At 41.6% G+C, this 27,774-nt stretch overlaps 1 protein-coding gene and 1 pseudogene across 4 annotated transcripts in view; both read left to right on the forward strand.

Annotated features, from left to right (window-relative positions):
- The first annotated feature begins 3,649 nt into the window (after positions 1 to 3,649).
- LOC129867351 (alpha-N-acetylgalactosaminide alpha-2,6-sialyltransferase 2-like) lies at positions 3,650 to 8,677 on the forward strand (annotated as a pseudogene).
- A 1,077-nt stretch (positions 8,678 to 9,754) lies between these two features.
- The window catches only part of LOC129825488 (caskin-2-like), a 96,325-nt gene continuing 78,305 nt past the window's right edge, over positions 9,755 to 27,774 (forward strand). For 3 of the 4 annotated variants that reach the window (XM_055885630.1, XM_055885655.1, XM_055885647.1), the window contains exons 1-2: positions 9,755 to 10,085; positions 19,568 to 20,106. In XM_055885630.1, coding sequence (XP_055741605.1) covers positions 20,013 to 20,106 — 94 coding nt within the window. In that variant the 5' untranslated portion in view covers positions 9,755 to 10,085; positions 19,568 to 20,012. The remainder of the gene's footprint in view (positions 10,086 to 19,567; positions 20,107 to 27,774) is intronic. The other variant, XM_055885638.1, reaches the window with a different exon arrangement.

Genomic DNA, 27,774 nt, shown 5'->3' on the forward strand with positions numbered 1-27,774 from the left:
AAGGACAAATGAGGTAGGCTACAATGATATGGTCTAGCTGGTTGAGTAGATGAGTAGTCTTCCCGTCTGTTGTTTGTCACACTCTTATCATTCCTCTGTGGCGTTGTAAGGGGTGCTTATCTGGTGGCAGGGAAGTCAGACGCAGGAGAGCAGAACTTGATAATAGCCGGAGCAGTTTAATAGTAAAACCAACGGCATAAGAAATACAAAGTAGGGGCACAATAACCCGACGCGCACCAGTCAAACAAAATGTGCACAAGCACTTAGAATAAACAATACCACACAAAGACATGGGGGGGAAGAGGGTTAAATACACAACACATAATGAGGGAAATGAGAACCAGGTGTGTGGGAAAACGAGACAAAACAAATGGAAAATGAAAAAATGGATCGGCGATGGCTAGAAGACTGGCGACGTCGACCACCGAACACCGCCCGAACAAGGAGAGGCATCAACTTCGGCAGAAGTCGTGACAGGGGTGGTACCACTAACATGTTTGAAATAATTAGAGTATACATAGTTACACAGTACATGTTTGAAAAACACCTTATCAAAATACAGCTGCTCAGATCGTTATCAAAGTCATACAATGTTTGTGTTTATGTCATAATACATTTCAAGGCATAATTGTAATCACTTCCTAGTATAAATTAGCTTCATCCTCTTGCCATAACATGTGTAAGCTGTATTGGCATCATTCTACAAGATTAAGGACACCACGTCTGGATCAGAGAAGATGTAGGGGTTTTAGTGGAATACCCACAGAACTCTAGTCTCCTTTTCAGCTCATTTATCACCTGATTTTCTTAACAAAGGCATATCTCGATAGGTGGTCCAGGTGTCCTCTGACATGGCACAAATGTTCTCTATTGCTCCTCTATTTTTCCTCAATCAAGGTGGGAGGCCGAGGACATCAGAGGGCAACATGAAAAAAATTCTTCAGGGCATTATACAAGGTGTCGGAAACGCTCCACAGGGATGTTGGTCCACACTGACACAATGGCATCATGCAGTTGCTGCAGATTCAACAGCGGTTAATTCATGCTGTAAACAGCCCGTTCCATGTCATCCAAAAGATGTGTATTGGGTTGAGGTCTGGGGACTGAGCAGGCCACTCAAGTAAACTGATTTCGCTGCCATGTTACAGGCAATGTTTTTCCACTTTTCAATTGTCCAGTGTTGGTGATCATGTGCCCACTGGAGCCGCTTCTTCTTCTTTTTAGCTGTTAGGAGTGGAGCCCTCTGTGGTCGTCTGCTGCAATAGCCCATTCTTGACAAGGATCTACGAGTTGTGCGTTCCGAGATCCAGTTCTGCATAGCACTGTTGTACTGCAGCGTTATTTGTCCGTTTGTGGCCCGTTTGTTAGCTTGCACGATTCTTGCCATTCTCCTTCAACCTTTCTCATCAACGAGCTGTTTTCACCCACAGGATTGCCACTGACTGGAGGTTTTTGGTTTGTCGCAACATTCTTGGTGAACCTTAGACACGATCGTGCGTGAAAAGCCCAGTAGAGTGGCCGTTTCTGAGATACTGGATCCGGTGCGCCTGGCATACCACGCTCAAAGTCGATTAGGTCACTGACTTTGCACATTCTATTGTTCAATCCAACAGTAACTGAATGCCTCAATTCTTGTCTGCCTGCTTTATATAACAAGCTATGGTCACGTGACTCACTGTCTGTAGGAGCGATCCATTTTCGTGAATGGAGTGGTATACCTAATAAACTGACCGGTGAGTGTATTTTTGCACACTCTGAGGTTGGAATAATACTGCAAAATTGTGAAAATTATGATAATGCACTTTTAGTGTAGTATGAAAAGACTACCTGAAATTTCAGCCTGTTTTGGTGGGAGGGAGTTTTGGCCTTCCATTGTGACGTCAACATGCAATAAATTAGTTAATAGACCAATAAAAAAAGAGTTCCAAACCTCTCTGTCAATAACAGCTAATTTTCAGTTTTCCTCTCCCCACTCACAGACAGTCCTAGCAAAATTCTTGTTTGAGAAATTGCCCTTTGCTATGAAGCAATTTTTTTCTCAATTTTTGACCATTTAATTGAAAACAAACACAGAAATGGACTTAATTGTTACCCAGAAATTATTTGATATTGAGATAAAAACGACTGCATTGGAGCTTCAAACGGCAGAGGAGCTCCTACATCAAGGTAAAAAACTAAATCAGAGAACACGCTCTGCTGTGCTATTTCTCGTGCAGTGATGTCTGCCGAAAAAACCCAGTGTTCATTGTCTGAAGTAACATCTTTGTTGTTGTAATATTGCAAATGAACATGGCAGTTTCAACGCTACGGATTCCAATACTAAACATTATTGTATTTATACATGGAATATTGTTTTAGAATAGGAAACGTTCAAAAATGGCTGGAGTGCGTCTTCAAATTAAATTTCTATGGGAACACCACTCATTCCCATCTCTGCATGAAATTAATTCTGGTATGCAGCAGAGTTCCCATTCTGATCTGTGCTGCATTCTTCTGGTCTGGACAGGAATCACCTTGACATCAGCTGTTGGTCTCTCAGTGCTCCCCCTGGCCGTTGGTTATTTATCTAGTCAAGGAAGGGAAAATGGGCTCTACTGGTTGAAGGGTCCTGTTATCAGCTGGAGACCAATTAAAACCCAATCCTATTCTGTCATCCTGGAAAAAGATTTGCAGATGGACTGAGAAATCCATGTAATTACTTCCTCCCCTATATCCATCCCACTCTGTCATTTCTAGAACACAAAGGATGTGTTTACACAGACAGCCCAATTCTGAACATTTGTCCACTAAATTGTATTTTGACCAATCACATCATATCTTTTCACATCAGGTCTTTTTCAGAGCAGATCTGTTTAGTCCAAATACCAATGAGTTTAAAAAAGATCAGAATTGAGCATTCTTTCTAAACGCAGCTTAAGTAACGTAATGAATCTGAATTTATGAGAATTCTTATATGGCACTAGCTATGATTTCATAACTCCAAAGACAAGGCCTTAAAATCCTAGTTAAAATGGCACCTGTAATGAACATGTAATGCATGACATGTACACTATGATCTCTTCAAATTGTACTCTAATCATGTAATCAAGTTTAAGCAAGTTTTAAAGGTAGAGGTTATAAAGAATCATTGAAAGGCAAGCCAGCCCAAATTTCCCTAATTATGGCCACACCTCTTTAAACTGCCAGTAAACTGCCAGGGGGGGGGGGGGGGTTCGGGGGGGGGGCTACACGGCTACACCCCGAATTGAAGGAAAAAGTCTGACTCAAAGACAAAATAGTTATGGGATAATACCAGTTCAGTCATTAGATGGAATCATTAGAAGGAGCAAGGGTCCTGTCTTTTGCCATTGTCTTGTCAAGGCAACCAGTGTATTTTTTTCTGTGCTCCTGGTTTTGACTTTTTGCTTGCCCTGACTCTGAGCCCGCCTGCCTGAACATTCAGCCTGCCTGCCTCCCTGTACCGTTTTTAACTCTGACCTGGTAAATGAACTTTGACCTGTACTCGACCTGCCTCTTGTTGTTTAATAAATATCAGAGACTCGAACCTTCTGCCTCCTGTGTCTGCATCTGGGTCTCGCCATGTGTCCTTATATTGACAGCTACAAATAAAAAACAGGACAGAGACAACACAATCATACTCTGCGGGACAGATCATAGTCTGACCGAAAAAAGACGCAGAGGAAAATTGTTTTGCTCTTGTTGTGCACAACACGTGGAGCATTACTGATATAGACCTTGTTCACCCAACTGACTCACCTGGGATTTAGAGCAGTAAATGACTTGTGACAGAAAGTTAAACTCAATTTTTTTTTTTACTCAAACAGCACGAGATATTCTTTTCTCTAGTTGGGAAATATGACGATTTCTTGGAGGAAGTGTGTCTTCCTAGTGGGGGTTTTATGTGTAAGTGTTACTATAACCACGATTATGTATGGACAATACTATGACCTGGACTTCTTCCACGGCAAACTTGCGAACAGGTGAATATTCAGCGTTTTAAAAATATATATAACACCAACATCAAATATTTGTATACGTTGGTAGAATGTAATCTAGGCTACTTAGTGAATTGGGAAACCATTGTCCAAAAAAATGAAATCCATGCAAATCAACTACCTGTATCGTCATCCCTGTAATCCATCAACCCTGACAGTTCTATGACCTGTTGCGTTCAACTGAGACGTTGACACACTCAACCTACTGCTACTGTAGTTTTCTTGTGTTTTCTTGTGGAATGGTTCGATTTTGGCAGATGAGATTACATTTATCAAATTGATGCATTTTTGGGGGGAGTTTGTAATAATCTGTTTCCCATTCATAAGACTCCACCTTCAGTTTTGTTGCTGAAAGTTGAAGCTCAAATGTTTTACTAAATGAGAGATTGTTTGAGGTTCCAGTGTTGCTGGTGTCTTCAAATTTATGCTTGCCATTTTGTCAAGATCTGAATTTGTGGTTAATGGTAAAGCTACTGACTCGGCTAATGTGTCTAACGCATTCGTGCTCTATATCCCACAACTGACCTCATTTTTATTCCTGTTCAGACATGTCCTAAATTAACGGTCTACATTACAGTTTAGACATTGTGCTCTGGTTTTTAAATTGTGCATGTAAATGTAATATGCTGATTACACAACTGACAGCAGTAATTATCACAACTACAACACTTTTATGGCAGTAATTTGAACTCTCCTCTGAATTGAGGTCAGGAGTCTTGTCACTTGTTTTCCTCTGTTCCAAGGAAAGGACCTTGTAAAATGCATGTTAGGAAATGTTTTGATGGGCTGAATTTCTGGTACCTTAAAATATCTGTTAAAATCTTCATGTATTCATTAAACCAAGGATGGGTATCTGACAGCCCACATGCCGTAGATCAAGTTCCAAAGACTTAAATCAAATATATATTTTTTGGGGGGTGGGGTGGGGGGGCCTGGGTCTCAACATACTGAGAGTTAAAATAGTAGAATACATCAAGTGGAAATTTGAAATTAGGTTGTGCATCAGCAGTTTTTCTCACGTCACTCAATTAGCCCATGTCAGCTATTTTTTATTTATTTATTGTAAGCTCATTTTGCAGCCAGGTTTGCACCCAGCTATTTAAACTTGCAGTAATCATGGTTGAATTACCTACCAGTGGCCCCCAGTGATTTTGTTAGTCACTCTCAGTCAGATGTCCTATTAAAAACTGGAAGCTTTTCTCCCCCCTCCCCGCCATGGCAAAATGTGTAGATTTGCAGCAAACTTCCTTTAAAACTGCAACATGTGTGGAATTGCAGGAAATGTACTGAAATTTAACTTCAAATTTCACTTAGGGTCCCCAAAAGGCTAGGGCCAGCTCTGACTGCATGTGTGGGTATGGATGTGGGTACGCAGACCCGCGAGCCATGAGGTCAAGATTTTGTGGCCCCCACCCCCATCAAAGTTGCCCATCCCTGACTTAAACAAATCCGCTGGATTGGTCTGATGTGCTTCTGTCCACTTAACAAGGTTTTGTGTGGATTTACCTCTTTGTTGTGCATTTTCAATACATGTTATCTTCCCCTTCCAGTCAAGACACAGAGTTTGATAGCATTTGGGCTTGCGATGAAGAGCTTTGGGACAACACCACAGCAGCTGGGGAAGAGAAGGTAATCGCACAGAGATGATGTAGTTGCCTCTCATCTAATAGAACAAAGGCACACATATCCGTCTTGTACAGTACAATGTCAAGTGATGTCTGTCTCTACTCAGCGGGAGGGTTTGTGTCCTCTGAGAAAAGCAGTGAAGAAGGACGACTTCCTCAGACTATGCTTTAACTTTAAAGTGCCTGTGCTGCAGTAGGCTGGGAGCTTCAGCCATTCAGAGTGGGGGCAATTTCAACGTATATGCCCCCCTACGGCTGGAAAGGCCTGCCCCAGGACGGTATGAACATTCCCTTCAGGACCCTATTTAATCATCTCAACCAAACTACGTGTACACTGTATATAAAGTCATTGTTCTCTCACCTTTTTACTTATTTGTTGATCAGTTGTGAGATCCACTTTGGCCCTGCTCAACGACTCGTCCAGCAGCCGCCTGTTTGAGCGCAGGTGGCCTGATCAGTGTGTCCGCTGTGCTGTGGTGGGAAATGGCGGCATCCTTCGAGGCTCCAAACAAGGCAGCGCCATCGACAGTCACCACTTTGTCTTCAGGTCAGTAGTGCTGCTGCAGCTCCCCTTCGACCATCTTCAAAAAAATATTACACTTCTTATTGCTATTTGACATAACTAAGATCAAGTTTGTTGCAATTGTAAATATTTCCTTATATTAATCCACATAGTTTTTAAGGAAACACTTAAGTATTAGACTGATGGTAAATTATTTATTCCAGGGTCAATGGGGCAATCATCAAGCACTTTGATGAGGACTTGGGCACAAATACATATTTCTAAGGGTTCACCACAAATACTATGAAGAATTCCATAAATCTTTGCAGAAAAGATGGCTTCACCAAGGTCCCACGGGGACGGGTAAAAACTTGTGGGACAGGCTACAGCAGCGTTTCCCAAACTCTGCCCTCTGGACCTCAAGGGGTACACGTTTTGGTTTTTGCCCTAACACTACACAGTTGATTCAAATTATCAAAGCTTGATGATTAGTTGATTATTTGAATCAGCTGTGAAGTGCTAGGGCATAAACTAAAACATGCACCCCTTGGGGTCACGAGGACCAAGTTTGGGAAACCCTGGGCTACAGTGTTGAATCCGGTCCATTTTAAAGTGTTAGGAATTTGTCATACTCTGAGTGGTTGTTTATGCAACTATTCCTTAAAGCTTTGACTATTTCCTATCTGCAGAGAGTCCGATATATCTTCATTCCGTCCAACGAATGTGACTATGTGATGATGTCAGATGCTATCCAGGGTCTCACTGTCACCTCTGGTCATGACAAGGGGGACTGGTGAGTTGAGAGGGTCACATATGTGAAGCCCACATTAAGAAGAGTAGTACATTTGAACAGCATGATACAATGGTGTGTTGAAGTACTGTGGTCAAGGATAGCACAATGATCTTGCGCTTCTGCTGGTGAATAGGCTTCTCAGCTGTAATTTACTTTATTACCACAAGATGGTGTGGTTGTGTTTCTATGAATGTGGTGCGGTGTGCAATGGATAGAATCTTGTGAGTGGTGGTAGGGCTATACGCATACAGTTCACTTGATGATGCTCATCTTTTTGTAAGCTCCCTTGCTATTGATTTACTTTTTGACGTTCTTAATGGAACGTTTTCACCCCTTACTACATTTATCCCCTCAAACAGGCCCTCTCGATACTTTGGATTTAAGGCACCAGTTAAGCACTTTTAAATGCTTCATCCAGATTTTATTACATATGTAACGGAAAGGTAAGGGGACTCGTATTGCCAGGTCAAATTGAGACTTTTAGATCCTTATTGGCTGCTATTGTCACTAAGGACTGTTGACTGTCAATGCTTCACAGGTTTTTGAAGTCTCCCCTGCTGAAGTACAGTCAGCTCTACATGCCCAGCACTGGTGCTCTGATGCTTCTGACCGCCCTGCACATGTGTGACCAGGTCAGGTCACATCAACACACGCGTTGCCCTTGGTCATCTATTGGTCACTGTTTAACCAACCAAGTGTCTAATGGCAACTTGGCCAGTATGGAAGTGATTTATTGGGAAACCATGACATCCTCTGTTTATAGTCCTGGTATAGACCCCATATACTGTTATTCCATATTGATTGTGTCAGATATAATTAATTAACATAATCCTGCAGAAACAGTAAATGTGGATTATAATTAATGACATATTTTGAAGGGGTTGATACTTTTTTTGTAAGGGAAACTCAAGTCTGAAATGTAAAAGTGGAAATTACAAACTTCAGAAGCCTTTTTAAATCTCAAACACACAAGTATTTAATTTCCTGCTGGGGTGATCAAATTAAGATCCTACACACCTCCCGGGTGGCGCAGTGGTCTAGGGCACTGCATCGCAGTGCTAGCTGCGCCACCAGAGTCTCTGGGTTCGCGCCCAGGCTGGGCTGGGTTCGCGCCCAGGCTCTGTCGCAGCCGGCCGCAACCGGGAGGTCCGTGGGGCGACGCACAATTGCATGGCGTCGTCCGGGTTAGGGAGGGTTTGGCCGGTAGGGATATCCTTGTCTCAGTATGTAAAATGTAATAAAAAATGTATGCACTCTACTGTAAGTCACTCTGGATAAGAGCGTCTGCTAAATGACTAAAATGTAAAATGTAAATGTATTGAAGGCTAGATGGTGCTATACTGAAACTATGCATGCAAATAGTTACACAACTGACTGAGAAGGCAATTCATGCATAAGTGAACAAATCTCCTACCTTCCCAGAGTTGTCTGCCTATGGTTTCATCACAAAAACTTTGCAGACTTCTCTGACCACTACTATGATGCTGCCCCTGCGCTTCTATGCCAACCAAGACATGCAGATGGAGAGCTGGCTGTGGGAGGTACTGCATGCACGAAAAGTAATGTCACTGTACAAGAGAACAAAAGTAAAATGATGGACACTCAATTGTATTTTCATGTGAAAAGCCTTCCTTGAAATGCTGTTAACTCCTATGTTTGCCATGGAGGTAGTCCCTCTGAAGGAGCGGCTGCTGGAGTTGTGTGGCGTCCTTTGTTATTAGTCTCACAGCAACATTAAAGGCCTTTGACGGTGGAAAGCCAAGCTCAGGTGTTCCAAGCGTCCGTTTGTGGGATCGGGCCTTCTTTGATCATTTGAACAACCCTTATCTTCTCGGTGAAGGCAGGTGCAGGGAGCCGAGACTATAGTTTCTCGGTCATTCCTCTTTCTCATTTTCCTACCATGCCTATTCTCATTAGAAACTGTCGGGTTTGCCTGGGACTCACAATGAAAGCATTCACATTATGAAGCCAGCAGTCCATTCATGCCAACCTTTTTGTAAATGAGCTTTGACTTGCAGCCTCTTTGTCCAGTGTCTATCCAAGGATAGGTTACTCCAAGCCACAATAAAGGCAAAGTGACACATTCTTGTGTCAAGCTTTGATCTGCTGAGCTATTGTTACATACATACATGGATATCCAGTGTCTGTTATGAATGAAATCCTGATAATAGACTAGTGAATGCTGCTAGATTATATAATTCACTGTAAAAGCAAGATAATGACCACTTGTAACAAATTGTACACATTTTTGGGGAAAGCTGTGTTATGGCCATTTTCTGCCACTGACAACTGTGCAAAATGTTATGGGATGGCATCTTATGTGCAATTGTTTTCTTATTCCATTTGCAAATCTTTAATTTTACAAACCTAATTAAAGCTAGAGTCCTTAATTGAAACAATAGCAAAGCGGTCAGCCGTCCTCTATTTTGGTAAAAAGCTGAGGGATGGGCCAGGAGAAATGTAACCAAATTGTAACTCAAATTCATAGAGCTATGGATGCAAGGACTGACCAGCCATGATATCAACATTATAGTTGTAAACATGTTTTGAGGCTATACAGTTTGTTTAAATACATTTACATTGTTTACAAACACATTTTTGGTTCTGATGGGGTACAACAGTTGAACTAAGCTCATAGGCATTTATGTTATCTTCAATAATCTATTCGTATATATTAAAAATTGATGTACAACTAGGGATTCTAGCTTTAAAATTTAGTGTAGTGCATGTTATGTATTTTTTATTTATTATTATTCACTTCATATCATTTCAAGTTGCACTGGCGCGAGTCGGGTCGCACAACTCACTCTTTTTGGAAGCGGAGGAGGGGAAAACGGGGACAGAGGACTGTGGGAGGGACGAACATATTCTGGATTGGATTTGACGGAGCAAGTGACAATGTAGCGGAGTTGGAAAATATTGCATCAAATTATTACAAACTTTTATGTATTTTTATATTTCACATATATTTGTGATGAGTAGGTTATGTGTTTACTGGACATAAGAGGAGTACTAAGATTCGCTTTCTGTGGGAGACTGACTCAAAATTACTTTCCTTGAGTTATTGGAAGGCTACGATTACTTTTGCTTGGACCTTGGAGGGCTCTCTGAAAACTGCCACCTTCACATGTATTCCCGTTTTCTAACATGCAACAACAACACTGTGTAAGGTAAGACAAATGTGAATTCAAACGTTATAATTATGGATAAGACAGGAATGGCCCAAACTAGTGTTGCTAGTTAAGAAGTTCAGTCCGAAGGTCGCTAGCACACTACTTAGCTTTGCTAGCTAGTTAGCCATGTTATTTTAGTGAACGAAGCAACCGCGAGATTGAAAAGTAGATGCTAGCAAAAGTGATAGGCTTGCTACATATGTTGTAAGAGCTACTAGCTAACGGCATTCTTATTTTCATAATAACCCAGTCCAGTTCAAGTTGCATTGCACATTTGCGCCATGCTTTGTAATGTGTGTCTTATTTATGGATCATTTTATAATTGAGTAATAACTATTTTACAGTTGGATGAACAATAACTAACTAGGTTTATTTCTAAAAACACATTATTGGCAATAAAGGATCCATAATGTAAATCCTACATCATGGTGTAGTTCTCCATTGGGACCAGTGAATAAAGTTGCACCCCATCACCAGCTACACACTCCAACCTCTCAAACACACATTCATATTGTGTGACCCCTTGCCAGCAATGCAGCAAGCATGAAAAGACTGGCTAATGGTCTTGGTGGGGGAAGAGGAGAAAGATATGATCACTGTTATTAGGAATGACAGCTTTGCTTACGCCCCGTGCACCTCTTTGGGTGTGTGGTGTACTGACACTGCCAGGTTATGTAATGTAGCAAGTTATGTTCACACAAAAGAACAGTGCAGACTGCAGAGCTGTGCTGTGCAGACACCATCTCATTAGTGGGATCCTGCTGTGCACACTGTGAACTTTCTCAAAACGGTGTATGTTTACATAGCAACACTTTGCTGTACATGAATTTCCTGGCCAGGTTGATCTGAACTGGGTAGAGGAGGTGATGATGACTACGATGAGTAGCCACTCTAGCCCAGTTAGCCACCATTAATTTTTCTATTAGACAGCTCTGCAAACGTTATGTCAATATGTTTGTTATTCTCACCAAATATGGAGTTTTGCTGAGCAACTATCGTCATTTACTGCCTTCACACCCGGTATGTACTTCCAAAAAAGGTCTAAATAAATGTTTTATCAATGATCTTTTGGGATACTGTACTCCTGCTGTATCAGCTGACCTGTGCATGGCAGTAATGAGGAGAAGGGTGCAATTTCCACGCAATTCAGGGCGTTCCTGCACGTGGGTATTCCTGCATCTGCAGGAACCCCTCTTTATACTTCTATTGGTACATTTTGAAGTAGGACAGGCAGGAGGCGGGGGCGCTCCAGTACAGTAAGTGGGGTTAATGCACAATAATTTTTGATGCCAGCCGCCAATAAACTCACAGAAGAAGGTGCGGCAACAGTAGCTAGCTAGCCATACACCGGTAGATGGTGTCCTTTGCCCCTGCCGACAGCGAGGGCAGGTGTTCGGCAGGCGGGAGTGAAGGACACTGTGTACTAGCTTAACCAGCTAGTCCTAAGAACTGGTACACAGCAGGCGGGAGCGACACTGTGTGCTAGCGACACCACGTGCACTGGAGAAAACCTTGCTTGACAAGCGGGGGCAAAGGACACTGTCTACCAATCGTCCCCAACTCCTGCTAGCACAGTCGGCGGGAGGCGACACCATGGACTAACTAGCGTGATAGTTAGCAACACTGTGTGCTTGCTAGTTAGCGAGCTAACTATCAAGCTAGCTAGTCCATGGTATCGCTTCCCGCCTGCTGTGCTAGGGGGAGTTGGGGACGATTGGTAGACAGTGTCCTTTGCCCCCGCTTGTCAAGCAAAGTTTTATCCAGTGCACAGGAGTCGGGGTCGACACTGTGTGCTAACTAGCAAGATAGTACACGGTGTCGCTGATTAGCTAGCTAGTTAACTATCACAGTGTCACTCCAGCCTCCCGCCTGCTGTGCTAGTGGGAGGCGGTGGCGACCGGTACTAGACAGTGTCCTCCTCCTCTCGTCTGTCGAGAACTGTTTTCTCACAGATCTGTTGGTATTTGGTATTTTATTAGGATCCCCTTAATGCCAGTGGTAGGTCATAGGTAAAAATAGAAAAGAGTACAGGTCCTAGAGAACTGCCCTGCGCTACACCACACTAGAGGTCGACCAATTATGATTTTTCAATGCCGATGCCGATTATTGGAGGACCAAAAAAAGCCGATACGGATTAATTGGACGTTTTTTTTTTTTTATATATTAAAAAAAATTTTTTTATATATATAGAAATTATTATTATAAAAAAAAATATATATATATTTGTAATAATGACAATTACAACAATACTGAATGAACACTTTTTTATTTGAACTTAATATAATACATAAATAAAATAAATTTAGTCTCAAATAAATAATGAAACATGTTCAATTTGGTTTAAATAATGCAAAAACACAGTGTTGGAGAAGAAAGTAAAAGTGCAATATGTGCCATGTAAAAAAGCTAACGTTTAAGTTCCTTGCTCAGAACATGAGAACATATGAAAGCTGGTGGTTCCTTTTAACATGAGTCTTCAATATTCCCAGTTAAAACCGCTTAGTGATCCCTTTGCGCGCCAATCCCGTTAACCTGTTGAGGCTGGGGGCGCTGTTGTCACTATTTATGCTAATCGTGTAATTTTTGAAACGGCTTCCCACAAAATTCTTGATCGTACAATATGCATATTATTATTATTATTGGATAGAAAACAGTCTATAGTTTCTATAGGAGTTTAAATTTTGTCTCTAAGTGGAACAGAACCCATTCTACAGCAATTTCCCTGACATGGAGTCATATTTCAGAAATGTTGGCCCCTGATCTGGAGTCAGTTAAAAGGGCACTGTTATTGCTATGAGTATACGGACACTGCTTACGTCTTCCCCTGGATGCCTTTACGTGATGACGATTTGAATGGGGTCGATTGCGCGTTCACAGGCACTATAAATTAAAAAACCCTGTAGCTAGCAAGTCTTTTCTTGGTGCGTCATGCGCGTGGAGGACACCGACCCGCACCTGTTCCAAGCATTAGTGTTGGGAGTAATCTTTCTCCGGTCATGTTAAGACTCGTTATAGGAGTTAAAAACATCATAAGGTAGTTAATTTAAAGCGTTTTATAGCAATTTATATCCGTTTAGTGCGATTTTGGGACATTTATTTCTGAAACGCTGTGAATAGCTAGGCACGCTTCCAGTTCATCCCGAACGCAGTTGGCATTTCCACATGGCAAGAGGACAGCTTTCCACCAAAAGACGATTAGACCCAAGAAAGGATCCTTTGCCCAAGATACTGATGGAAGAACAGCTCAAAGTAGGAACAATTTATTATGATAAATCGTGTTTCTGTCGAAAAATGTTAGTGGCTTAGGACGCCATGTTTTTTGACGTAGCTTCGCTTGGCGCAAACTGTATTGAAAAGTAAGGATAATTTAAAAAATGTAATTCCGCGATTGTATTAAGAATTAAATTGTCTATCAATCCCTGTCCACCCTATATTTTTTAGTCACGTTTATGAGTATTTATGTATAAGAGTAGATCACTGTCTAATATGGCGCACGGACATTTTCTCACCAGCTGGGCTACATTTCACATTGTCTAACCATGATTTTGGTGGCTAAATATGCACCTTTTCGAACAAACTGTATATGCATGTTGTAATGTGATGTTACAGGGGTGTCATCTGAAGAATTCTGAGAAGGTTAGTGAAAAAAATTATATATTTTGGCGATGTTGACGTTATCGCTCACTTTGGCTAGAATCAATGCTGGGCTGCTATGTGCTATGTGCTATGCTAATATAACGATTTATTGTGTTTTCGCTGTAAGACACTTAGAAAATCTGAAATATTGTCTGTATTCACAGGATCTGTGTCTTTCGATTAGTGTATGCTGTGTATTTTTACGAAATGTTTGATGATTAGTAAGTAGGTAAACACGTTGCTCTATGTAGTTATTCTAGTCCATTTGTGACGGTGGGTGCAATTGTAACCTATGCCATCTACCTGAAATATGCACATTGTTCTAACAAATCCTATCCCATACCATAAATATGTTATCAGACTGTCATCTGATGAGTTTTTTTCTTGGTTAGGGGCTATAAATATCTTAGTTTAGCCGAATTGGTGATAGCTACTGGTGTTGGTGGACAAATAAAAGATGGTGGATTATGCTAATGTGTTTTTAGGTAATAGATGTACATCTTTACATATTGTGTCTTCCCTGTAAAACATTTTAAAAATCGGACATGTTGGCTGGATTCACAAGATCTGTGTCTTTCATTAGCTGTATTGGACTTTAATGTGTGAAAGTTAAATATTAAAAAAAAAAATTTTTTTTGAATTTCGCGGCTCTGCCTTTTCAGTGGGGGTGGGGGGGGAGTGCCGCTAGCGGCACCCTCATCCTAGACAGGTTAACTTCTCTGCGCTACGTATCCCTTTAGCGGGATAATTTTCCTAAACAACCGCTGAATTGCAGGGCGCAAAATATTACTAAAAATATTTATAATCATGCAATCACAAGTGAAATATACCAAAGCACAGCTTAGCTTGTTGTTAATCCACCTATCGTGTCAGATTTTGAAAATATGCTTTACAGCGAAAGCAATCCAAGCTTTTGTGAGTGTATCAATCAATGCTAGAACAGCTAGCCCCAAATTAGCATGGTCAAGAAAGTCAGAAAAGCAATAAAATTAATTGCTTACTGTCACGTGAGACCTGATTGCTGTTGTTTTTGTATGTGTTTAGTTGGTCAGGGCGTGAGTTGGGGTGGGCATTCTATGTTATGTGTTTCTATGTTGGGTTAAATGTGTTGCCTGATATGGTTCTCAATTAGAGGCAGGTGTTTGACATTTCCTCTGATTGAGAACCATATTAAGGTAGGCTGTTCTCACTGTTTGTTTGTGGGTGATTGTTCCTGTGTCTGTGTCTACCACACGGGACTGTTTCGTTTGTTCGTTCGTTTAGGTAGTCTGTTCCTGTTTCATGCGTTCTTCGTGTTTATGTAAGTTCTTGTTCAGGTCAGTCTACGTCGTTTGTTATTTTGTAATCAATTCAAGTGTTCTTCGTGTTTCGTCTTTCATTTATTAAATTCATTATGTCTACATACAACGCTTCATTTTGGTCCGACCCTTACTCCTTCTCCTCATCCGAGGAGGAGGCATTAGACAGCCGTTACACTTACCTTTGATAATCTTCGGATGTTTGCACTCACGGGACTCCCAGTTACACAATAAATGTTATTTTTGTTCGATAAATATTACATTTATAACATAAAAACGCCATTTGGGTGTGGGTTATGTTCAGAAAACTACAGCCTCGTTCCGTTCGACGAAAATTCCAGAAAGTATCCGTAATGTTCGTAGAAACATGTCAAATGTTTTTTATAATCAATCCTCAGGTTGTTTTTAACATACATAATCGATAATATTTCAACCGGACCGTAACCTATTCAATAAAAGAGAGAAAGAAAATGGAGAGCTACCCCTCTCGCGCGCAGGAACTAATCAAAGGACACCTGACTAGTTTTTAAAAATCTCGCTCATTTTTCAAAATGAAAGCCTGAAACTATGTCTAAAGCCTGGTCACAGCCTGAGGAAGCCATTGGAAAAATAATCTGGTTGATACCCCTTTAAATGGAAGAAAGACGGGAAATGAAACACAGATTTAAAAATAAAAAAATCATGTTCGGGTTAGATTTCCTCAGGTTTTCGCCTGCAAAATCTGTTTTGTTATACTCACAGACAATATTTTGACAGTTTTGGAAACTTTGGAGTGTTTTCTATCCTAATCTGTAAATTATATGCATATTCTACCATCTGGACCTGAGAAATAGTTAGTTTACCTTGGGAACGTTATTTAAAAAAAATCTGACCCTTAGCGTCAAGAGGTGAAATAGCAGTGCGCCAAATTCAAAAACAGAAATACTCATAATAATAATTCATAAATCATACAAGTGTTATACACCGGTTTAAAGATTAACTTCTTGTTAATCCAGCCACAGTGTCAGATTTCAAAAAGGCTTTACGGCGAAAGCAAAACATGCTATTATCTGAGGACAGCACCCCATCAAACATACACATGAAAATCATAATTCAACCCGCCAGGCACAATTCTAAAGTCAGAAATAACATATCATTCATACCTTACCTTTGAAGATCTTCTTCTGTTGGCACTCCAATATGTCCATTAAACATCACAAATGGTCCTTTTGTTCGATAAATTCTGTCATTATATATCCAAAATGTCCATTTATTTGGTGCGTATGATTCAGAAAATACACCGGTTCCAACTCGCGCAACATGACTACACATTATCTAATTAGTTACCTGTAAACTTGATCCAAACATTTCAAACAACTTTCCTAATCCAACTTTAGGTATTTTTAAACGTAAATAATCGATACAATTTAATACAGAATAAAATGCATTCAATACCTGAGGAAAACAATGTGGAGCGTGCTTTTCAGGTCACGCGCCTCTATCAAACAGTACACTTCACTCGACCCTCGTTCTGGACAGCCCTACTTCTTAATTTCTCAAAGGAAAAACATCAACCAATTTCTAAAGACTGTTGGCATCTAGTGGAAGCGATAGGAACTGCAAGCAACTGCCTTATAATTCTAGATTCCCAATGAAAACCCATTGAAAAGAGAGTGACCTCAAATCTTTTTTTCCTGGATGGTTTGTCCTTGGGGTTTCGCCTGCCAAATAAGTTCTGTTATACTCATAGACATCATTTAACAGTTTTAGAAACTTCAGTGTTTTCTATCCAAATAATAATATGCATATCCTAGCTTCTGGGCCTGAGTAGCAGGCAGTTTACTTTGGGCACACTTTTTATCCGGACATGAAGATAGTGCCCCCTAGCCTTAAGAAGTTTTAGGTTGTAGTTATTATAGGAATTATGACGCGTCCACTATTTCTCTCTATACCATTTGTATTTCATATTAGAGGTCGACATGGCCGATTAATTAGGGCCGATTTCAAGTTTTCATAACAATCGGTAGTCAGCCTTTTTGGACGCCAATTATGGCTAATTACATTGCAATCCATGAGGAAACTGCGTGGCAGGCTGACTACCTGTTACCCGAGTGCAGCGTCAAAAGGACCTTGTGGCTGCAAGGAGCCAAGGTACGTTGCTAGCTAGCATTAAACTTATCTTTGTAAAAAACAATCAATCTTCACATAATTACTAGTTAACTACACATGGTTGATGATATTGCTAGGTTAACTAGCTTGTCCTGCGTTGCATATAATCAATGCAGTGCCTGTTAATTTATCATCGAATCACAGCCTACTTCAACTTCACCAAACGGGTGATGGTTTAACAAAAGCGCATTGCCGAAAAAAGCACTTTTGACTTCCTTTTGACGCTGCACTTGCGTAACAGGTGGTCAGCCTGCCACGCAGTTTCCTCGTGGATTGCAATATAATAATCGGCGTCCAAAAAGGACGAATATGCCATCTGATTCAACGAAAGATGGAGTTTAATTTGTCTGTCTTCCCATAATTTCATTTGAAGTACTCAGGTTTTCTTCCGTCATTCTTTATGTCATTGATCTTGGCTTCTGAATAGTTTTTTATTTTTAAGTTTAGTCACAATTTCTCAATTTGGCGTAAGTCAGCCAGTCAGTCAGATATACAGCCAGATTTATAGCCACTCCTTTCCCCCCATCTCTTTCAACCATACAGTTTTTCAATTCCTCATCAATCCATGGAGCCTTAACAGTTCTAACAGTCAGTTTCTTAACATGTGTATGTTTATCAAACATGTTTATCATAAATGAATCAAGTGCAGCATCTGGATGCTCCTTATTAATGCTCCTTATTAATAACATCAGACAAACAAATATATATTTTTAACATCATCCACATAATTCACAGCAAAATCTTTTGTATGATATCGTATACACTATTTTAGGCCCATCTTTTGGAACTTTGGCTTTCCTGAATATGCAGCCAATGGGGACAGATAAAGCTTTAGAACAAAGTACAACAGTATTAGTACAAATGTGATCAATGCATGTGGATGATCTTGTTCCTGTAGTGTTTGTAAACACCCTGGTAGCTGTTTAGAAACAACATTGAGGGTAGGCGGGAGCGAAGTACACTGGTGTCCCTCCCGCTAGCTAGCAAGGAGGACTCCGGTACACAGCAGGCAGGAGGCGGGGGTGACACCGTGTGCTAGCAAAGTGCACTTGCAGGAATGCCCAAAATTGCAGGCTGCAGTTGCACACTATTGGTAATGAGTGATTTTATTGGAGGTGCTGAAGAGGTGGATTTGGTGCATGTACACTTGGTCAAAAACAATACATTCTTTCCAGACAATATATTTTTTTCAGTTTCACTTTTTTGGAGGTACATACAGGGCGTGACGGGAGTAAATTACAATAGTTTCTCAGCGAAACTCCGTATTTGGTGAATAACGAACATATTTTGACATAACGCTTACTGAGCTGTCTAATGGGGAAATGAATGGTACTGTAGCTAACTGAGCTGGAGAGGAGACTCATCATATTCATTGTCTCCGCCTCTGCCCATTTACTGGTTTAGTGTGATCGTGAACACATCACAGTTTGCGTTATTGTACTTTCATGCACAAGTTCTATCTAATTCTGCTACCATCTTAAGTGAAATAATTATAGGTCAATTGTTTAAAAAGTAACAAACCCTCCTAAACTAGGCTACTTCTTGCTCTCATTTCTCTCAACTGTTCTTGGCCATTGGGCTGGAAGATTTTAAGTAGCCTCCAATTCAAATTGCATTTGATACATGGTCAAGCATTGAAAACCTTATCTCAGAGCCTCAGGGAAAACTGTAAATAACACCAGCTAACTTGCTGAAAAGGCTCTAAAAAAATGTCCATCATCCTCTATGGGCAAGTTGCTCTCTCATGAACCATTTGTCCATAAAGTCCTGGTATGCACTGCAGTGATTAAACCACTTTTTTCCCCTCATACATTGCACTGTTTACCAGCCTTGTTGTTGTTGAGGGGGATGGATAGCGTAGGCTACTACATTTAATCTCAGATATTTACTGCTCACCATGAATTGAAGTGACAACGATGCGTATTTATGTATGTCAGTGAGATGTTCATTTTGTGGGGAGATTCTTAGAGTTTTTCAGGATATTACTCCCTCCCTCACTGTTTTAGTTTCCTGTGAGATAAAGGGCACTCCACTGATTTTTCCTGTAAGGGCAAGCCGGGTTAAAAATGAAAAAGAGATCCTAGGCACGCTGGACTTCGTGGCAAATAGTTTTTTCTTCACAGTTTAATATTTTGATTAATTTCCAAATGAATAAGCCCGTAGCATTCGGGTGGAATTTTGTTGAAGCTTGGTAAAAACCCTGTTGCTGTTCTTTGGGTTGGAGCTTCCTTGGGGTTACACGCTTTTTGACGGTCTTGCTTTGGTTTCTCCTCCATGTCTTCTATAGCCATATGGGCATTGAAATACTTGCATGTCTGTGTGGTTTGTCCAGTATTGAGTCTGGACTATGATATAGCCTATTAACCCAACTGTTATTCTCGTTTTCTCTGTTCTCAGGTTCTGGCCTGCTGGTTCATGTGGCTCCATTCCAGCCTTCTCTGTGCTCTGACCACAGCACCCACCGGGGCCCTCAAGCACATAAATGGTAGCTCCACACAACTCCAACCTCTGACACACTCTGTACAATAAAATATTTGGCAAATAAAGACCGAAAGGAAAGACCGAAAGGAAATTTAAGCAGCAAAATCAATTTTCCGTCTCTCAGGCCTCCCTTGACTTGGCATCCGTAACCGGACTGGGAGTTGAGACAGCTGATTTCAGGCTGTGAGTGTCCTCCCCTCTACTGCTTCACATTCCCTCACCTGTCAGCTGTGTGTGTTTTTGTGAGGACAGTAACTCTGAGGTAGGTTGATACGGCTGTGCCTTAGCATGGCGCTGTGAGGAAGCCGCTGCCTGGACTCTGGACGGACGCTAGTGAAGCGCTTACACACCTTGGACCATCATGGGGAAGGAGCAGGACCTACTGCAGGCCGTCAAGAGCGGAGACCTGCCCTCCACTCAGAAACTACTGGCCAAGCTCAAAGCCAGCCGAAACAGTGAGTCCTCAAGTTACCCTTAAATCTTAAATCTCATAGCCAGATTTATTTTAGCTCGCTGAAAGGCTGAGGGAGTGTGCAGTGCAATACATCTCTGTTATGTTTATTTGCCCAAGCTTTGGAATTATTGGCAGATGGCACCTAAGTAAGACAATTAGATGTACGCACAGTCAGAAATCTCTTCCTCTGGAGGCAGTAAGGCAATCGGTAACATGCTTAAACAAGCAGTTTGCTTCGTTCTGTCTGCTGCTGCTGATGCCACACCTGTCATAACTACTAAACGTCTCCCAAATCAATAGATCCTGCTAAACGTCTACGCCAGTGATTCTCTAACAGGAGTAGGCTAGTCGAGCCAGCGGAAATCGACAGTTCTCAGTTGTTCAGACATGATGCAAAAGCCAGTGTTTGCTATCTAACTGACTCATCAACCAGTTTTCTAGGTCTGCTGGTTACCTCAATATTTCAACAAATGACATTTCAGTCATTTAGCAGATGCTCTTATGCAGACCGACATACAGGAGCAAATGGGGGTAAGTGCTTTGCTCGTCAGATTTTTCACCTAGTTGGCCTGGGGATTCCAACCAGCGGCCTTTCGGTTGCTGGCCCAGCGCTCTTAACTGCTAGGCTACCTGCCCCCCCACACAGTTATGTGTATTTTCTTCTTTCTCATCAAAAAGTGATAAACTCTGTTATTGGATTATGTGAAAGATAGCCTACCTTTTACAAAGTGGAGTGTTGTAGCTAATCCTATTGAATGTAGAGTGATCCTTATGTTCAGTGATTGAGTGTGTTTGTTCAGGGGAGCTGTGCTGAGAGGAGGTGAGTGCTCTCAACTCTACTCTGAGGTCAAGCTTCAGGAACTTAACTACAGAAGACGCTGAGCCTCAGCTAAAGCTTTGGGGAAATCTATCCCTTTGGATTAGCCAGGCCAGCTCCAATCCAGCCCTTATGATGATGGCGCACTAATGAACTCTCTCTCTCGCTCTCGGGAAACTGAAAGCCTATCCACATTCTCCCCGGGTTTTAATTCACTGGACCATAAGCTTACGGCCGTCTATATCGTCTCCCTTGAGAGGGACACTTTCTATCCCCAGAGTTGCTATCCGCTGTATGAGGGTTTGTGGATGGGGTGGGAGGGTGGGTGGGTTCCCACTTGCAGACCCCCATCACAAATGCCTCAAAGGTTTGAGGGGGGGCTCAGTTGCCTCTTCTTGAGCTATCAAGTCCTCCGATCTTTCTGCTCTCAAAAGCTGTTATCTCCAACTACAATGGTCTATCAACTGCAGTTTACTGCACCTTTATCCTTCTGCTCTTCCAATCACTAAATGCACCTACTGGCATAGTTTACAAACACAAAGACCATTACTCACACACCCTGGAGGACTTTTTCTCTCACTCTGTGTTGTCGTGTTCTCAGAGGCCTATGTAATTACTAAAATGACAGTGCTGGGTGGCTGTTTCGAGGCTGTTTTTCCACAACCACAATGCCACAAGGTGCAAGACGTTCTGGAGGACTCCTGTATTTAGTTGCTCCTCTCTGCTCATTCACTGTCGAGATAGTGTCCGACATTGAGTTCAACATGACACAGCACAGTGACTGAGAGAACTGAGAGCCCCAGGCCAGGAGGTTGGGCTGCTTTATCATTGTGATAACCTATAACCCTCTGTGCTATTCTGGACCCTCTTTTGGCTCTAAACAAACATGAATTGCTCTGACCCAGAGGCGAGAGATGATGGGATATGAGGGATGGGGAGAGTTAAGTGGTCTCAGTGTACCCTGTGTTTTCCCTGTGTTTATCAAATTCAGCAGACTATTATATTGTACGAATTGTGAACATAAGGTGTAATTACACTATCAAGGTCTCTTTGTCTGCCGTGGGGTTGTAAACTCTGTCAAGCGTTCATATTAAAGGGCAACCCCCACTTTTCAACCTCATTTTCATTTTATCCTGCACAATACCAGTGCCAACATACAGCTGCACCATTGAGAGCATCATGACTGGCTGCATCGCGCTTGGTATGGCAACTGCTTGGCACCTGACCGTAAGGCGCTACAGAGGGTAGTGCATATGGACCAGTACATCACTGGGGCCGAGCTCCCTGCCATCCAGGACCTCTATACCATGTCAGAGGAAGGCCGTAAACATTGTCAGACTCCAGCCATCTAAGTCATAGACTCTTCTCTCTGCTGACGCACGGCAAGTGGCACTGGAGCGCCAAGTCTGGGACCAAAACTCTCCTGAACAGCTTTCTAACCCCAAGCCATAAGACTGCTAATCAAATGGCTACCCTGACTATTTGCATTGACCCCTTTTTTATTTGCACTGACTCTCTTGCACCGGCTCACTCACTGGACTCTACTCACACATACTACACTGACACTCCAACACACATACACACACACAGACTACATTCGACTACATGCGCGCGCACACACAACACACATGCATATTGATGCCAAACACACACTCACGCATAGACAGACTTTCGTACTCTTCACGTACGCTTCTGCTACTCTGTTTATTATCTATTCTGATTGCCCAGTCACTTTTACCCCTACCTACATGTACATATTACCTCAACTACCTCATACCTCTGCACATTGAGTATGTTTACATGCACACTAATAATGAGATATTAAACTGATTATTTTAGATTATGCAATAGTCATGTAAACACCTTACTCTACTTATCTTAATCGACGTAAGGTCAAAATCTAAGTAAGCATACACCGATTAAAACACCTGGTTTTCTGAGTAATCTTTCAAATTATTAGGACATGTAAACACCTTAACTTCTTGCGGTTTAGTGGGACGCTAGCGTCCCATTTCGACAAATTTGTGTGGAATTGCAGAGCGCCAAATTCAAATTAAATTACTATAAGTATTTAACTTTCATGAAATCACAAGTGCAATTCATCAAAATATAGCTTAACTTGTTGTTAATCCAGCCGCCGTGTCAGATTTCAAAAAGGCTTTACGGCGAAAGCAAACCATGCGATTATCTGAGGACAGCGCCCAGCACACAAATGCATAACAAATCATTTTCAACCAGGGAGTTGCGACACGAAAGTCATAAATAGCGATATAATATATGCCTTACCTTTGAAGATCTTCTTCTGTTGGCACTCCAAAAGGTCCCAGTTACATTACAAATGGTCCTTTATTAAGCAAGCCTCCTTTATTAACACGAGTGAAGTGTGTTCAGAACAACAATGTATGTGTCTTAGAAGTAATTTTCACATACAAACTTGATCAAATATGCTTACCAAAATAACATGTTCGCCGTGGTAGGACGTTTATTTTGATTGCCGATTTTCTGCATTTATCAGTGTCATCAGGTAGCCTGATTTCAGATGTGTCCATGTAAACAGGATTATTAGGGAAATCAAACTATTAATCTGACTATCCACAGTAACCGCGCTCATTGACTCGGTACCGGTACTCCTTGTATATAGGTTTGTTATTTTGTGTTACTATTTCCTTGTAATTGTTTTTGCTAATTTGTCTTACTTTTTAGTTCTGCATTGTTGGGAAAGGGGTTGTTAGTAAGCATATCACAATAAAGTCTCACTGATTGTATTCAGCGCATGTGACTGATTTGATTTCTACATTTTGTAGAAACTAATATAAAGTTCTACACAATGACATCAAAGTTTAAACATTTTAAAAACTGTGATTCTCAAACACTGAGGCCGTCATTGTAAATAAGAATTTGTTCTTAACTGACTTGCCTAGTTAAATATATATTTTTAGATTTGCGGTGACGTGAGGAGCAAGAAAATACCTTCCCTTGGGCTCAACTCGTTGCAGGTTTAAATCCTTAAAATCTGTTTTTATTTTTAATCCTACAATGTGACAGAGAATCATGTTTTTATTAAATTTCTAATGATCTTTTTACCACAGATCATTGAAACGCGCTGTTTTCACATACAAGGAAAAATTCCCTGTCTGAGGTCAGTTAGGATCACCACTTTATTTTAAGAATGTGAAATGTCAGAATAATAGTAGAGAGAGTGATTTATTTCAGCTTTTATTTCTTTCATCACATTCCCAGTGGGTCAGAAGTTTACATACATTCAATTAGTATTTGGTAGCATTGCCTTTAAATTGTTTAACTTGGGTCAAACGTTACGGGTAGCCTGTCACAAGCTTTCCACAATAAGTTGGGTGAATTTTGGCCCATTCCTCCTGACAGAGCTGGTGTAACTGGATCAGGTTTGTAGGCCTCCTTGCTCGCACACGCTTTTTCAGTTCTGCCCACAAATGTTCTGAATGATTGAGGTCAGGGCTTTGTGATGGCCACTCCAATACCTTGACTTTGTTGTCCTTAAGCCATTTTGCCACAACTTTGGAAGTTTGATTGTCCATTTGGAAGTCCCATTTGCGACCAAGCTTTAACTTCCTGACTGATGTCTTGAGATGTTGCTTCAATATATCCACATAATTTTCCTACCTCATGATATCATCTATTTTGTGAAGTGCTCCAGGCCCTCCTGCAGCAAAGCACCCCCACAACATGATGCTGCCACCCCCGTGCTTCACGGTTGGGATGGTGTTCTTTGGCTTGCAAGCATCCCCCTTTTTCTTTCAAACATAATGATGGTCATTATGTTCAAACAGTTCTATTTTTGTTTCATCAGACCAAAAAGTACGATCTTTGTCTCCATGTGCAATTGCAAACCGTAGACTGGCTTTTTTATGGCGGTTTTGGAGCAGTGGCTTCTTCCTTGCTGAACGGCCTTTCAAGTTATGTCAATATAGGACTTGTTTTACTGTGGATATAGTCCTTTGCTGTTGTTCTGGGATTGATTTGCACTTTTCGCACCGAAGTACGTTCATCTTTAGGAGACAGAACGCGTCTCCTTCCTGAGCGGTATGACGGCTGCGTGGTTCCATGGTATTTATACTTGCGTACTATTGTTTGTACAGATGAACGTGGTACCTTCAGGCGTTTGGAAATTGCTCCCAAGGATGAACCAGACTTGTGGAGGTCTATAATTTTCTTAGCTGAGTTCTTTTGATTTTTCCATGGTCAAGCAAAGAGGAACTGAGTTTGAAGGTAGGCCTTGAAATACATTCACAGGTACACCTCCAATTGACTCAAATGATGTCAATTAGTCTATCAGAAGCTTCTAAAGCCATGACATAATTTTCTGGAATTTTCCAAGCTGTTTAAAGGCACAGTCAAGTTATTGTATGTAAACTTCTGACCCACTGGAATTGTGATACAGTGAATTATAAGTGAAATAATCTGTCTGTAAACAATTGTTGGAAAAATGACTTGTGTCATGCACAAAGTAGATGTCCTAACCGAGTTGCCAAAACTATAGTTTGTTAACAAGAAACTTGTGGCGTGGTTTAAAAACAAGTTTTAATGACTCCAACCTAAGTGTATGTAAACTTCCGACTTCAACTGTACGTAGACAGGTTTGGTGCTGGAGATGATGAATATGACTTTGAAAAGTGGCGGAATTGCCCTTTTATCACGGGATGCTCTTGTGGCCCCTACACTCCAGGCTGGGCTGGAGTGGCCTCAGCCAGCTGACAGGCCTGCCGTGCTGCTCGGATTACCCTCTCCATTTGTTTTGTCTCTCGCCCATCCCAATTTATTACCTTATACGTTACGTGTGGCTCAGCTATTGTTATGAGCTCCAACCCCGCCCATTGATGGGATTGGGGACAGCCATTACCCCCGCCATCAGGTTTCCACAAACAAACACACATCACACAACCGTTTCTCTGACATCTGGTACCTCAGGTGTCTGCCTCACCCAATCCACTCCTTCCCATATGGTGCTCAACCAGATTAAGGGGAATTATGGGTCGGGCTGGGATGAGAAAGAAAGGTCCAACGTAGTGGAGCTTCCTCTTCTCTCTCCTACATGGCAGAGTCAGCCAAACTAAACCCTTTACAGGTCCCCGGTGAGCCAGCAAGAGCGGTGTGAGTTCTGTGACCAACGTCTCATGGTCAAAGAGTCTCAGGAACGGTGGGATGTAGCCAGGTCAGTTGGTTCAGAGACACACGTTCGTACTCTGACCTCTTTCTCTCACTCTGGCCACAACAGAATGAGGGACCCAAGTTGGATTGTTTAGGAATTTGTTTGAAGAGGTTAAGTTTGTGATAATATAGACAAAATCCATGTGTTAATCCTGTCTAGCTCATTTTTATTACATCCTCATGACATCAGATACCACAAATCCCTTTGTTTTTTAGTTGCGTTGGTTCCCCCCCCATTCTGTGGATTTGGCTTTATTCAGAGCTGTCGCAAGTAAAACATTTTTAAAATGCTTTGTCTGAGATTGACATATGGTATATTGGAATATGGGAGCTGTTAGAATGACAGAGGATCACATGTTTGTGTACTGTATGGAGCTACTCATTTGTCCTGCATTAGAAAGTCAATATTTAAAACTGATGTAGGTTCCATCATGGTTTTTTATAAGCCATCTTTACCTCCGGCCTCTATTTGAAAGTCCAACATATTCAAGCTGATAAGGTTTCATATGTGTTTTTATGCCAATAAATATTTCACACCTTGTTGCCCAATTAGACCTACAAAGCTTGGGGAATTGGTTTGGTGTTAGATGTGCATCCATGCAAACCCCCAGGAATTGGGAGTGAAACCCCCCTGGCTTATAACATCGCCATCTGTCTTTTTTAAACGTAAGTGTGCCACACACTGCATTATTATTGACCAGAGGGAGCGGTGTTCCGTATTGAAGACCATCAATGTCCCATTATCGGCGTCTCGTAAAACTGTTGGGCCACAATGAAAGGCAGGGCCATTAAGAGAGCCCCAAACAAAACGTCCAGCGCGGCGGCGGTGGTTTCTGTGGTGATTCTCCGGGAGGGAGCAGCTGTCAGCCTCCCCAGGCCAGTGATAGGCTTCTAAAGAGCCCACTGTGACTGTCTATTGGTCGCCAGACCACTCGCCCATACTGCAGCCATGGTTTATTCATGACTTTGTGTTCAAACAGAGCCAGCCCACCCAAACACCCAATACAGTCCCTTCATTCCACTTACTTAGGCCTACTCCTTCCGCCTTGTTATTCCTGCCTCTAGCTAGCAAGCTTCTACACCTGCATTGCTTGCTGTTTGGGGTTTTAGGCTGGGTTTCTGTACAGCACTTTGAGATATCAGCTGATGTACAAAGGACTATATAAATAAATTTGATTTGATCTGGGCCATCATGACACAGACAGGCACACAGCCTCCTCCTTCCCTCAATTACAGAGGCATCACAGTGTTGAACTATTGAAATAACAATAATTCTGGGAAAAGCTCCATCCATTTACAGTTTAGTCATTGCCAGTATAGTACTTCTTGCTACTGGCAAAAAGGAATGAGCTGGAGTTCACTTGATCTGAATATTGTACCTGTTTTTCTAGTTTCCATCCCAACATACTAGACGTTTTGCATATAGATTTGACCTTGTTTCACGCAAACACAGCATATCGTTTGCTCCGTCATCTGCTAGTTTTTATTGTTGAAGTTCAACAGAATATTATGTGTTCTCCTTCACCATTGCACCTTCCTCTCCCATGTCACAATGCCTCAAGTACAGCTCAGGATAATGAGAAGGAAATTTCCACTTTCTTTTCAGACTGGGCATATTGATGGGAAAGTGTTAAAACTTTTTAGACAGACCGTGAAATTCTGTCTCTG

This window comes from Salvelinus fontinalis, chromosome 2 (assembly GCF_029448725.1).
Source record: "Salvelinus fontinalis isolate EN_2023a chromosome 2, ASM2944872v1, whole genome shotgun sequence".
Taxonomy (NCBI): domain Eukaryota; kingdom Metazoa; phylum Chordata; class Actinopteri; order Salmoniformes; family Salmonidae; genus Salvelinus; species Salvelinus fontinalis.